The sequence below is a fragment of the Amphibalanus amphitrite genome, unplaced genomic scaffold (assembly GCF_019059575.1).
Source record: "Amphibalanus amphitrite isolate SeventyFive unplaced genomic scaffold, NRLGWU_Aamphi_draft 000529F_arrow, whole genome shotgun sequence".
In the NCBI taxonomy this organism is placed as follows: Eukaryota; Metazoa; Arthropoda; class Thecostraca; order Balanomorpha; family Balanidae; genus Amphibalanus; species Amphibalanus amphitrite.
The window spans coordinates 423,666-437,519 of record NW_024882023.1 but is presented as its reverse complement, the minus strand read 5'-3'; the positions used below and the strand labels follow the sequence as shown (position 1 = coordinate 437,519).

The 13,854-nt window shown below is 59.3% G+C and overlaps 1 protein-coding gene across 3 annotated transcripts in view; it reads right to left on the bottom strand.

Annotated features, from left to right (window-relative positions):
* Positions 1 to 13,854, bottom strand: part of LOC122393315 (myotubularin-related protein 3-like) — a 50,194-nt gene that overhangs the window by 22,254 nt on the left and 14,086 nt on the right. For all 3 annotated transcript variants that reach the window (XM_043389231.1, XM_043389233.1, XM_043389232.1), the window contains 4 exons: positions 11,419 to 11,951; positions 4,519 to 4,723; positions 884 to 1,062; positions 227 to 455 (listed from right to left, as the gene is read on the bottom strand). In XM_043389231.1, coding sequence (XP_043245166.1) covers positions 227 to 455; positions 884 to 1,062; positions 4,519 to 4,723; positions 11,419 to 11,951 — 1,146 coding nt within the window. The remainder of the gene's footprint in view (positions 1 to 226; positions 456 to 883; positions 1,063 to 4,518; positions 4,724 to 11,418; positions 11,952 to 13,854) is intronic.

The window sequence follows — 13,854 nt, the reverse complement described above, 5'->3', positions numbered from 1 at the left end:
AACAGTTACTGACACGGCGAACGGACAGCTAATGGCACAATGAGGCAGCGTAGAGCAGCCAACTAGAACCATTCCACGTTGGCAAAGCACCATCACTGCACAGCAATGCCTTATACAGCACAGATGATGGTAAACCCGGCGGCGCAGCTGTACATCTTGACTAATACGTGATTTTTGCATATGCATAACTACCGACCCTCCCGTCCTAGCCGCACCACGGGCTGACCTCTGTGTTTTTGAAGAGCAGCGCCTCCTCGGAGAGGTCGCGCAGGCTGGGCACGTCGCCGTTGACGTGCCCGTTGGCGGCGGCCGGCCCGGCCTCGGCCGACAGCCGGTTGGCCGCGCACGCCTCGCTCACGGCTTTGATGAGCTCTTCGTCCTCGGCTGATCGCCAGCCGAGCCAGCCCACCTCCGGCTGGCCGGAGCGCACCAGCACCGCGCCCGTCCGGCCGTGCCTGGGAGAACATAGTCAGTCAGTTACCACCGGGCAGCACACCAGACGCCAGTAGTCACACCAGTCGTTCACACCAGCACGGCGCCCGTCCGGCCGTGTCTGGAACAGCAGTCACGCCAGTCAGTCAGTTACCACCAGTCAGTCAGGCAGTCACGCCAGTCAGTCAGGCAGCACACAACACATCAGTCAGACACACCCGTCGCTACACCAGCACGGCGCCCGTCCGGCCGTGCCTGGAACACAACAGACAGCTGCCATCGGCAGCGCGACTCAAAGACACAAGCCCGCAATAGGTATGCACGCTAACGGAAAGATAAGTAGCTGACTGGGCTCACGACGATTGCTATTTAATCATGTCTGCAGCTCGGGCCAGTCTTTAACCTTACATCTGATGGACCAGACGACGGCGCGGCCCCGCGCCCTGCTCACCTCCAGCAGACGGCGGGCACGCGGCGCAGCGCCCGGAAGCGGGCCACCTTCTCCAGCATGTCGTCACTGATGGACAGCGGCACGAGCAGGAAGCGCGGGTAGGACGGGCACAGCTTGAACTCCTGGTTGGCCGTGCTGATGCGCCAGGCAGCGCGCAGGTCGAACCCCATCCGCTCCAGCTGCCGCAACAAGAGGGAAACGGGTCAGTGCGGGGGAGGGCTTATCAGGGGGAAGTGGAGGGTCCCCAGATCAGGCGGGGAAGGAAGTCTCTTCGAGTGTCTGAAATCTACTCCAGTGTTAACTAACCACTCTTGCAGAGGTAAATGAGGTTTAGACGGGCAATACGCGGTTCGAAGTGTCAACAGCCCCGGGTTCTGCTAGCAGAACGGATAAGTATTTACACTTGCGAACATTATATATCAACCCAGTGCCCACTGCACCAGAGCGCAGCCATGACACATCCACCGCACAGAGCAGACTGAGCTTCCCGCCTCCGTCGGTAGATATCGTTAGCGGCGCGGTCGGACCGGCCGGCCGGGCGGGCGGGCGGACAGCGGCCTTGGCGGCGGGCCGATCAGCTGGTGCGGGTGTCCGTCCACCCCTGGCCGTCAGCCGGCCGGCTGTGGGGCCGGTGATAGTAATAGGACGGCAGCCACGGCCGCCAGGAATCTCGGCCGCGTTGCGTCAGCTGGGGAGCCCGCCGCCGACCGCCGTACTCCAGCGTCGTGACACAGCCCCGTGCCGCCGTCACATACCAGACCCGGCTGACTGGCGGGCGCGGCAGGGGCGGGTCCGGCCACCGCCGCGGATAGCGGTCCCCAGCAAAACAGCCCGCGAGCCCCACCCAAGGTCGTTTGGAGGCCGGGTTGTCTCTGACAGCGGCCAGGCATTGGGAATGGGCAGCGAGCATTCAGCATCGCACTAACACAGCCAGAACATCGAGCGGCACGTCATATTCACGTTCACGCCGAGCGAACGCCGATGCGTTCTTGACACACCAAGACCCTCAACATTGTGAAGCTCGCCAGATCTTATCAATGAATGCGTCAGCTGACGCTCATAACAGCCATAACAAGTTCTCAGTTAAAGCGCAAGTGAACTCATTAAACGTCTGACAAATGCTGCCAGTAACGACCCCTGTCAAATCGACTGTCGGCCCCGCGGCTGATCAGATCAGATCAGATCGTGTATTCACGTCAATCCGCCCTGGGCGGCTTTTCATTAACGCTACGTCAGGTAAAATAAGACAATGGTTGCGAAAACATGCACTCATTCATCACTCATTCCACGTTCATCCTCCCAGTGTAACATCGCTCACAGAGGCGCAGTCAGTTCCACTGATTTTGTAACAAATACGCCCTGAGTGCTGAGTTGAATGACGCGCTGCCGTCGTAGGTGGCACAAAACTCATTGTAGGCCTTCACACCACTGTAAACTATCTGTCTCCTGCCTGTTTCGGTTCGAATCTGCGGTAGCCTGAGGCGGCTGGCTCTCCGCGTGTCATGGCCATGGTCAGTCGCACTCGTCAAAGTACTGGCGATACTCTGCGGCTGTCCTGTCTCGACAATGCGTCTCACATTGCATATTCGGTGGTACAAAGTCAGGTTTTCTGCCGTCATCCACCTTAGCTCGCGTAACACGTCCGAGATGTGATCACTCCTGCGGCGTCCACTGATTACGCGGGCACAGAAATTCAGGACTTTCTGCAGCCGGCGCCGCTCGGTGGCTCCGCACGTGCCGTAGATTGACAGGCAGTAGCGTAACACGGACACTACTAACGATGTCACGATCGGTTTCACAGTCAGTACAGGTAGCACATGTTTCACATGGTTCAACGCCAAAAGTGATCCCGTGCATTTTGATACCACTTGGGTAACATGTTTCTGGAATGTCAAATTTTTGTCCATGGTAACGCCTAGATTTTTAACAATATCAGACTCATGCACAGAGGTTCCGGCGAATTTGACAGTGACAGGGGGCAGGTCTCTCAACATCTGCCGCGTGCCGAGCACTATCAGCTGGCTCTTCGAAGCGTTAACTTTCATGTCGTTGACACAGAACCATGCGAATAGTTTGTCAAGCGCGCGTTCCATTTTTGCGATTAAGCTAGCCAGGTTCTCCTTCTTGCCAGATAACAGGAGCTGCGTATCATCCGCAAATTGTACGACGCAGACATCGGGCACGTGTAAGCTCAAGTCATTTGCAAAAATGGCGAACAGTAAGCAACTAACCGACCCTCCCTGGTAAATTCCTGTTGTTACCGGCAGTGATCCTGAGTAGGCGTAAGAGCCGTCTGCGCACCTAGCCTTCACCTGTTGTGAGTGTCCGTTAAGATAGTCCTGAAACCACGCGGTGTGTATGTTGTAGAGGTGAAGTTTTGCAAGCAGTTTTTGGCTCGGCCGCCTGTCGTCAGTGGATCCCAGCGAGGCAGGCTGGGGGTGTGACCGGGCTATCTGGAGACACCGGGTCGCTATCCGCCGGAAATGTCCCCTGCAGCGACCACTCACTGTTGACAGAGCTCCTCGACAGGTGGGCCTCTCCGTATCAGTGGGATGATCGGTCCGCAGCGGCGGGGTCTGCCGCTATCACGGCTATCGATACAGAGCGCCGCTAGTGCCGCCGGCTTACGGCATAGCGCGGCCGGGCCTGATCCACTTCAGGGGCCGGAGCTATCAGCGGGACACCAACCCCACTAACTGCTGACTATCAGCTGGCCATCCACCAACCCCACTAACGCAGACTATCAGCCGGCCATCCACTGACCGCGCGGAGTTCAGTGTCACCGATAGGGAAATACCCGGCTGTCCCCGCCGGCACACAGGGTGACTACCACTCAACACTCAATTAGCCAAGCAAACCTATAGATGGAGTGACACTTCAAGTCAATCAAATAACTCGGTGTGGTCAAGTGGGCGTAACGACATCAGATTCGAAGATTCGAGAGTTACCCCGACAAATGTATTAGACCCTGGATTCTGCTTATTGCGCCCAGACCAATTATAACTGGGTATAAACTTTTGTCTGCCAGCCTGACCGGTTCATCGCTTACAGCCCCATACCCCAAGGCTCTTACCCGAACTTCTGTTCATAGTTCTACACATCAAAACTTCATCCAATTCTTAACAGGACGCTGTTTGGTATTACCAGTACTTTGTACTACCACAACCACAATAGAAGCTAAAGCCTTGAAAGTTTCACTACAAATTTGCGAGTCGCACTACCCTTTATTTCATATCGACGGATCTCCTTTCCTTCCATCCAGAATTACTATTTCACTCGCATTATCCCCCTTCGTCTGAGCACTTCCACGCTACAACTTTTCATCTTTCCACTTCCAATCCATCCATTCTATGCTGACTTGCTCCAATGCGTCGTCATCTCCAGCCTCATACAACCATTACTCTTCAACCTGGATTCGGCATTCTTGTCACAGCTTTCTTCTACCCACACGCCTTTTTTCTCATAGTCCTCCGTCTCCAGTCTAGGGCCCCTAGTATCGACCCCACTTTCCGCACAACAACTCTAGTCCCCCCCCCCCCCCCCCGTTGACCTGTCTCCCAGTTCCCTCTCACACACCGTCTCCATCTGACACCCTGCCCTGACCGTACCCCACCCGGTCCCTTCTGTCCCCTCACCTCCGCCTTGTAGGTGGCCAGCTCGGCGCCGGCGGGCCTCACAGCGGCCGCCGTCAGCGTCTGGTGCAGTTCGTCAGCGCCCTCCTCGCGACACCAGGCGTGGAACGCGTGGCTGAAGCTGGCCGAGAGCCGCTCGGGAGGCGCCAGCCCGGCCGCCAGGTCACGTTGCCACTCGGCGCACGCCTCGCCCGTCGGCAGCGTCAGCCTGAGGGGGAGGAGGAGTGGGGGTCAGTATCGCCAGGTCACGCTGCCACTCGGCGCATGCCTCGCCCGTCAGCAGCGTCAGCCTGCGGGAGGCGGGGCAGGGTCAGTGTGTGGGGAGGTGACCGGGGAGGGGTCAGTGTGTGGGGAGGTGGCCGGGGTGAGGTCAGTCTGACCAGGCAGGGGTCAGTTTGGGGGAGGAGAACGGGAACTGAGAAGAAGTTCCTCTGACCAAGCAGGGGTCATAATGTAGGGAAGTGACCAGGCAGAGGTCAGTGTGTGGGAAAGTGACCTGGAAGGGGTCTCCCTGACCAGGCAGGGGTCAGTTTGGGGGAGGAGACAGGAGACCGGGCAGAGATCAGTCTGAGGGAAGGCGGGACAGGTTTAGATGAAACCCAGGGACGACAATATTTGAGCGACATGGTATGACGCAGGTCATGACACACGACGACAAAATCAATAAAAAGCATCACTGAACTTTCAAAGTACGAATATAAAAATGGCATCATCAATCAGCATAATGTGATCAAAGGTCGCCTGTTTCAGACTGCGAGTTAAATCCATATTGAAGGACTCCAGACTGCCAGCAATTGATGCTGAAAGGCAGCCACAATCCGGGTCATATCGAATCACCGACATTGCAGAGACGTTCGGGGGTCTGGTGGCACTGTTCGAATCTCGGAGCAGCTACCAGAGCCATAACCACGTGGCGGGCACACCGTGCCATGATATACCGATACGTAGCTCCAATGGTCTCATAGTGGAGACTCTCCGTTGTCTGTGACCCGTTCGAAGAGCACGTAGGACCGCTCAGCGAAAGGATGTGCTCGTATGAGCAATAGCGCTCTGGTCGATGAAGTCAGCAGGCGGAGGCCCCCATGACTAACAGCAGGCTATCACGCTGGGACAGGAAGCCGCGAGCTTCTCTGATAGAGGGGAATCCCTGACGCCTTCACTGCAGCCGATATACGACGTAGCGCTAACCGATATCTATGATGTCACGTCACGTTTCGCTCGTTCTGGACACGGTGCCTCCCCGTGAAGGCAATCACAACAAAGTAACTCGAGCTAACGCCCAATACCAGTACAGCTCCAGATTGGCGGCACGCCCACAGCCGCTGACTTCCTGCTCCCCAGCGCTGGCTCCCAAAATCGCGGAGTTTTGCGCAAACGTATGGCACCCTATCTCCGAACTTGGCTAGCATTGGCGAATTTGGCGTCCCAGCCCAGAATGGCACAATCATTTGCACCATCGGGGTGACCCGAACTCCAACCTGCCCTCCACTTCCGCTGAGAGTTTAGCCCGTCCTCCACTACCACCACCCTCAGCGGAATTGGCGGCAAAACAGGACACCGGGGCACGACCCGGCCGGCCGGATGCCCGTCATTCGATCACTACCGGAGCTGCCGGCAGGGCGGCACGGCGCGGCACGGCACGGTACGGCAGAGCTGGGTACGTCATACAGGGGCGGGCGCACGGCGTGCACCTCCGGGTAGGCAGCACGGCAGGGCGGGCACTGAGCACTTGAGCAGGGCTGGCGGCCCAGAGCGCCATCGGACACCGCGCCGGCTCTCTAGCAGTCGTCAGAACAGCTGGGCGGCGTAGCACCGGAATTGGAGGATGTTGCAAAGCAGCAGGGCATGGGATCGGACTGCTTCGAGCCCAGTGCGATCAGAGGAACCAGGAACAGGAATCGTTCAAACCCAGAACACTTCCCGCCGAATGAGTCCGTCGAACAACTCGAACGCAGACCGAGGCCGGTCGCAGCTCGAGGCCACCTGTGGTAGAGCCCCGCCCAGAAGTGGGTCACTAAGAAACCGCCGGCGTCCCGCCAAACGTTAATGATGCGTGATAGAGGCGGTTTCACAAACACAGAAAAAAGACGTGTTGGATATGGAAAGACCCAGCAGCGCCTACGCCCTACAATCCGTCAAAAGAGCTGATGCAGCGCCGTGAAATTCAAACCCAGCGAACTGGAAAGTGTCATTAACAGAGCAGGCGACTCTGGCTTTGACGACCAGCTAATTACAGACTGGTCGAGGACATGCAAAAACAGCAGCCGTTTCAGCCCAGAGAACAGCTAACGGTTCTCGGATCGGCTCGGTTAGGGGAATTCGGAGCAGTTCCCGGCATTCGGTGCCATTCAGGGAAAGGAGCGCTAACGATGCCGGCACAGACGGCCGGCACGGTCCGACGGGCACGGACAGACGGCTAGGACACAGCGACGCGAGGGCGCCGAGACGATGAGACGCCGCCTAGTCAGCACAGGCCAGCAGAACTGGAATGGAGCGCCGTCAGACCAACTTCCGCGTCACGCGGCGGCGGCCAGCTCGAGAGGGGGCGCAGCTCAGCGTACCGAGTGTGGAAACTAGACACAACTTCCTCTGAGCAATACGCCTCTCAAAGGTGGCACGGGAATCTGAAACTTGTTCAACTTCCCTGCAAAAGCGGCCAAGTTCAGCACACATCCGGCAAGTGAGATCCGGAAATCCTAGAAAATCGCGGAGTGAAACGGATAAGTTGCAATGTTATTAGGTCAAGATGATCACGAATGAGACTTGTATATTGTATAAAGTTCGGAATGATCCGTTTGACCTGTCTTATCCGTGCTCAACGTTCACCCATACTAGCTTGTCAATATTAATGCCAAACAGTCTCGGTAGTTCACCCTACGCTCGTAGCTCGCTTGCAGCTCGTATAGAACTGCAACATCAGCAGCCCAGCACCACTAGTCATGACTCGCAACGCGTCATCCAGTTATTCTAATCACCCCGTGAGCGAGCGATGACAGCGCCGCCGGCCGCCGCTATAAATAGTTTGCCAAGGTCGCATGCCGCTCCATTTGCGGTACTTGGGTGACACCCGGCGGTGTAGCGGACTCGTGTTCGCCGACCGGCGCCCCATGACGTCACGGAGCAGAGAATCGGACCGAGCCGGGTCGGACCGCAGCTGCAACACCAACCGGTCCGCCGTCCCCGTCCGTCCGGCCCCGCCGGCAGACAGACAGCGGCGAGCGGACGGAGCTGCGACACCGACCGGTCCGCCGTCTCCGTCCGCCCGGCCCTGCCGCGCCGGCAGACAGACAGAGGCGTGAGTCACCGTCCGGTGACGTCAGCCGCGCCGTGAGGCGGCTCTCAGCTGCACCCCGGGCGCCGCGTCACGCGCCCCACCAGCGGGGTCGATCGCCATACACACCCCACTGACACTATCCGCCCCGACAGGCCCTCGGCCGGCCCGCAGCCAGCCGGGCGCGGCGCGTGCTCAGCAGCGCTGCCCTGATAAACGGCACGACAGCGCGCCGCATGGCACGACAACAAAGGCCGCCACTGGCCGCGCCGGCTCAGAGATACGATCCGGCCCCGCGCCCCAGAGAGGCTCGCTGTCAGCATGTCAGTCGACCAGCGCGCGGCCGGACGTTCCTTTGTGGCAAAACGGTAAACAGACACAGCCCGGTCGCTGCATTCCACCAGCCCTCCCCCTCCCACCCCACTGAAAGAGGAAACCAAAGAACGAGCCGCAATAGCTCTCCATACTGCAAACAACTCAACTCTGTCCACTACTGGCCATTCCGCACACCATGATCGAAAAGAATAATCTTTCACACAGCTCGGGAGGTGATACCAGTACACCTGCACCAGTAGACATTGGGAAAAGCTGCAGCACCCAGGCCACATATGTCGTCGCCGGCAGCCACTGCAGCACAGAACGGTGCAGCCCCTGGGCGGACAGTGCAGTGACCGTCACTGGGCGGACCGCCGCGGCCGCGCGCCGTCACGCATCCCGACACGCACGTCACGCGCCGGCAGTTCGGCGAAAGTCCGCCGCGCCGTCCGCCGCACGCACATGCACCTGTCATACGCGGACTGTGCTGCAGCAGCCCTGCCTCCATCGGAGAGGTGACAGCGGGTGGGTGCTTTGTGACGGCCATTGTCGCGGCTGGTAGTAGCTTGAGCACTAAATTCTACTGTTAGTGGAATAAATACAAATACAAACCATCCAAACATACTCGGGTCGCTATGATATTTCAATAGAAAGAATATCCGTCCAAAAACTTGTAAATAAGAACCAAGAACACTTAAGAAATATTTCACAACCCGTCAATTTCCAGGAATGGGGCCGTCAGCTGACGAACACCCTCTCCCCCCCCCCCCCCGACGACGGCGTCACACTCCCTCAGCTGACGATGCCACGCCCAATCAGCTGACAATGCCACTCATCCAGTTGAGGACATCTCATTCACTCAGCTGACTGTACCATGCCCCCTCAGCCGAGACTGTGCCACGCCCACCCAGCTGACGGTGACACGCCCCTCAGCTGAAGGCGCCACGCCCACTCAGCTGACTGCAACCCACCCGCCCAGCTGACCGGGGGAGCGGCCCGACCCGTCCAGACTACTAAGATCCATAGCCCCATAAGGCAGCGGTCCCGTGCCCGGTGGCTGGCCGAGGCCACCGTGTTAAACCACCGCTGCCCAAGTGTCATTAGCATGCAGCGCCCGCGGTAACCGCTCAGATTTACATACAACCGCAAAAACCTGAGCCAATCAGACGCATAAATTAGAAGGCTCACGCCGCTAAAACCGTCTAAAAATTCTGGTGGTCCGATCGCCGGCGCGGCGGCCCGGCGCGGATCGGGACGGCCTCCCGGATAGCGGCCGCTATCGACCGGCTGCAGGGCCGCGGCCGCACACTGCCCGGCCCGGACCCGGCCTTTTGGGGAGAGACCGGCCCGCTGCGGCCGGACGGCTGTGACGTCACACAGAGAGCTGAGCCGGAGCGGCTGACCGGCGCCGAGCTGCTCCGGTTCCGCCTTCAGCGACTGGTCTCACGGCCTACAGCAGCGGCGGACGGTGCCGACACTGCCGAGATGCTTCAGTTCAGACACCAGAAGGTGGTCCCACGGCCGGAGGCAGCAGCGGTGACCACCATACCGTACAGACTGGCCCAGATGGCTCAGCCGTGATAGAGCGTTGATGGGGTGCCCCGCGGTCACGGGATGCTGGAATGTCTCGTCTCAGAGGCGCATATGATGGATCGCACCTGTTCAGATGCCGTCGCCACGGACTGGTCACTGACCCGGCCCGGTCGTGAAGACCGAACCCAGTCGCTAACAGACGTAACTGACAGTTCACTTCACAGTTGCTCGTCGAAAGATCGACACACACAGGCACGCTATCGCCTGCACGAAGGTCAGACAATTGAACGTCTTTGTCGAGAGTCAAGTACTGAAACTCCAATGAGAAGCGCGCTGATTGTTTATCACGAGCAAACCAGCATCTCAAATGAAATTCAGCACCCCGACTGACCCCGACGCTCTGACCTGACCAAGCATCTGACGTCCTGTGAAAGCTGCGCCAGCGTCTCATGGTGGTCGATCGACAGCGCCTTGGAGCCCGATGTAACGCTGTCATTTGGCCGCTGACGATTGACGGCGTTGTTCAGCTACCGAGCCCAGCCCAGCTTATTGTCCCTTATGGGGGACAATAATATCACACAGTAGTGGGCAGCTGATGGAGCGCCTCTGTCGACAGTGCCTGATGTCGCTCCATCCACGGACGCGGCGCAGGCGAACGAACGCCACCAGCCGGGGACGGTGTTATGGCCGGCTTTTTCGCTCCGTTTTTGTGGTCCCTTTTTGCCGAGTATGTTTGGCGCCTCCCACGCCCGGCGCGGGGCGCCAGCAGACTGGCACAGCGGCCTGGCGAGCTCGGCTTTGTGCCGGTCCGCGCGGGGCCGTGCCAGCGCCCGGTCGGCCGGCCGAGTTGCCCCACCCGCGGGGTCAGCGGGGGTCACACAGAGCGTGCGACCCCTCCCACAAGACAGCGTTGCGTCACTCACACGCCGAGCTACAGGGAACACGGACGGACGGACGGTACTCACAGAGTAGCAAATGCAGGATTGAACAGGACCAATAAGACCGCCAATACAAAACAACTTATTCAGCTCCGGCTCCAGTCACATGACTTTTTAAGCACACCGTTGCTCATGATCAGACAACCTGTTGCCTATCCAACTTTTATGCACAGCGTTGCCCATGATCGGACAACCTGATATCTAACTGATTCGTTAGAGAAAAATTCGTAATCGCCCAGACGTTCATCAAACCCATCAAGGCGATTCACCAAAAAGCTCCGCATTGCACAACCCGGCCGCTCAGCCCCGATAACTCATTGGTCAAAGTAGCTTTGCCGGCTGAGTGCAAAAACGGAGCGCAAGGCCCAACGGGCGCTATTTACGTATTACGCAGCGCTAGGCAGCTCAAGCGCGTTTGGTGAAAAGTAGCGAGCTGGCGGCAGCCGACACCTCTCCATCCATCCCCAGAAATGCAAATAGTTCACGTCTCGAAGTCAAGTAACGCCATAATTAAAATTGGTCGCACTGCGTCACAGTGGAGGTGGGTAACACCTTGCTAACGTCATAAAAGGTGACAGAAACAACGGCCAAACGCCCACAGAACAGGGGCCAAGGTCCGACGTGTTTGGGTATCTGGTTAGCAGTCGGCCTGCACTGCCGCATATGTATGCAGCTTGCAGGCCGCGGGGAGGGAAAACGGCCACAAATCACCTCCAACGTGCCGGCAGGCTGGTGGGACTTCCACAGTTCTGCAAACCATCCCGTCCCGTCCCGTCCCGTCCCGTGCCGTCCCGTCCCGTCCCGTCTCGTCCCACCCCATCCCGTGCCGTCCCGTCCGGGACTCACCGGAAGGCCCTGGCGTCCTTGCACTGGACGTGCAGGTAGCAGATGTCGCGCGTCTCGGCCGTCTCCAGCAGGCCGAGCGGCACGTTCAGCAGGCCGCTGGCCGTGTCGGCCTGCAGGTAGAGCCGGTAGTTGGTCAGGTAGAGGCGGCCCTCGACCACGCGGCCGGCGCGCACCACGTACTCGCCGTGCAGCAGCCGGAACGGCGCCGGCAGCAGCGCGGCCGCCTCGGCGCTCTCGGCGTCCAGCACGCAGTCGCGCTTCGGGTACTGCTGGTGGCAGGCGCGCGCCGCCGCCGGCCCGCCCGGCTCGGCAGCTCCCGGGCCGCCGCTGAAGGCCGCCGGTGACGGCGCCCGCTGGACCGCACACTCGGATGACGGCGGTGGCGGCGGCGGCGGTGGTGGTGGCGGCGGCAGCGGCAGGGAGGGCGGCGGCGGCGGCTGGGGCGGCGGCGGAGCGGCCGAGGGCTCGCTGCTGCCGCCCGACAGCTGGGTCATCTCGTGCTCCAGCGCCGACGGCTCCTCAGGCTCCATCGTCTGCGGGAAAAGGGAGCACATCAGCCGCCTCACAGACACCGACAGAGCAGACCGGGTGTAAGGAGCTGTATCAGAGACCACCGACAGAGCAGACCGGGGGGGTAAGGATCTGTATCCATCGACCACCGACCCCGACCCCAGGCGGCAGCGAATGGCGCAACAGGCGGCCGCCGCCCGGCAACATCCGCCCGTTTCCCAACCACGCAGCCTCCCGCATTCATTTCATTTCGCAACTATCCTATTTTCACTGTCAGGTGGGGTGGCTACCTAATGATCGGGGTTTAGGCCCACGTCGATCACCAAGAACATTTAGCAAATCGCTGCGTGCGTCACGTTTGGCTTGGAGGATCTGTAAAATGGACAAACTTGGAGGGAACGGCCATGAAGCGAGCCACCGGACTCAATGACTGCCATTGTCTGCCGACAATAACGGGTCCAGTGGTCATTTGACATCCAAGACGAAGAGCATAAGTTTTTACCAGCTTAGGTAAACGATACTGGTGCACTTAACCGAATCGATCTCGAGCGTCATACCAACCTTCCATCCAACATGGATCAAAAATCCTTATGCCCAGACCTAGCCAAAACGACGCATCCCTCAGCCTCGAGTAACGAAAACATCTAAAAACAGCGATCGCTCAGCGGATTTACCCATTACGAGCCGTATCATCAGTCACCGTTCCATCAACATAACAGGCCGCACAGACCGTAACCTTGGCAACGGACAACGGCTACCGAACACAGCTGGTCGGCCTGCCCCAACGGACAGCGGTCACCAAACACGGCCAGTCGGCCTGCCCCACGGACGTTATGTGGTGGTGGGTGCCACGCTCCGAGCCGCCGTCCGCCTCTCACACGCCCGTCAGCTACAGATCCTCCGACTACAGCCGACACAGAGGGCCGGACCGGGCTGGGGCAGCCCCCAGCTGAGCTGGCAGCCGGGGAGCTGTGACACACGCCCATCAGCTCAGACCGCCCGACTGCAGCCGACAGGGCCAGGCGGGGGGGCAGGGGGGGGGCGGACCGGGCTGGGGCAGCTCCCCACTGAGCTGGCAGCTGGGGAGCTGTGATACACCCCTCAGCTCAGACTCAGCCGACTACAGCCGACACAGAGGGCCGGGCGGGCTGGGACAGCTCCCCACTGAGCTGGCAGCCAGGGAGCCGCTACAGCGCGGCGCGGCGGCCCGGTCGGCCAATCTGCTGCTGGCACAGCGCCCTTACTCTACACAGCTGACCGGCGCCCCGTCAAAACAGGACGCGCTGTTTGTCGGCAGACTGGCTGATACGTTGGTGACCGTCGTCCCATACCAATGGGGGTCACCAGCCGTAGTCAGGGTAAGATAGGGGATGGCGGAGGTCCGACAGCCCAGTCGATCACTTCGTGACAGTGAGGCGGAGGGGTGGGGGTGGGGGGGGGTGAAGAGACCAAACACCACACAGACACAAGGAGCCGGTGCTGTGTGCTCGGCGGGCGACGCCGCCGTCTGGAGAGCACTGCTAACACAGCGGCTTCCTTCATGTTTTTTTCCGGCTTTCGAGAAGAGCGACGGAGGTCAAACAATCAAATATGTAGATGAGGAGCGGTCATCCATCAAAGCCAGGAAGCGCTGGATTTGTGTCGGAAAATGCCAAACAGAACACGGCTCCAGACGCCCGGTCACACTGACGTCTGTCGTCTCGTCCCTCTGTCAACCGACAGCAGGCCAAACTATAGGCGGATACAGACACACAGCAGACAGAGGCAGCGTGCCACGAAACACGATCGATGCGATTTTCCTATGACGGCCGTCGGCCGACACACCCATCTCAAAACACGGAAAGTGTTAAAGTCCCGTCCACCATTCATGAACTTCAAACGTTACCAGTTAAAACTGGCTCAGTCTCGCCACACAAGTAAACACCT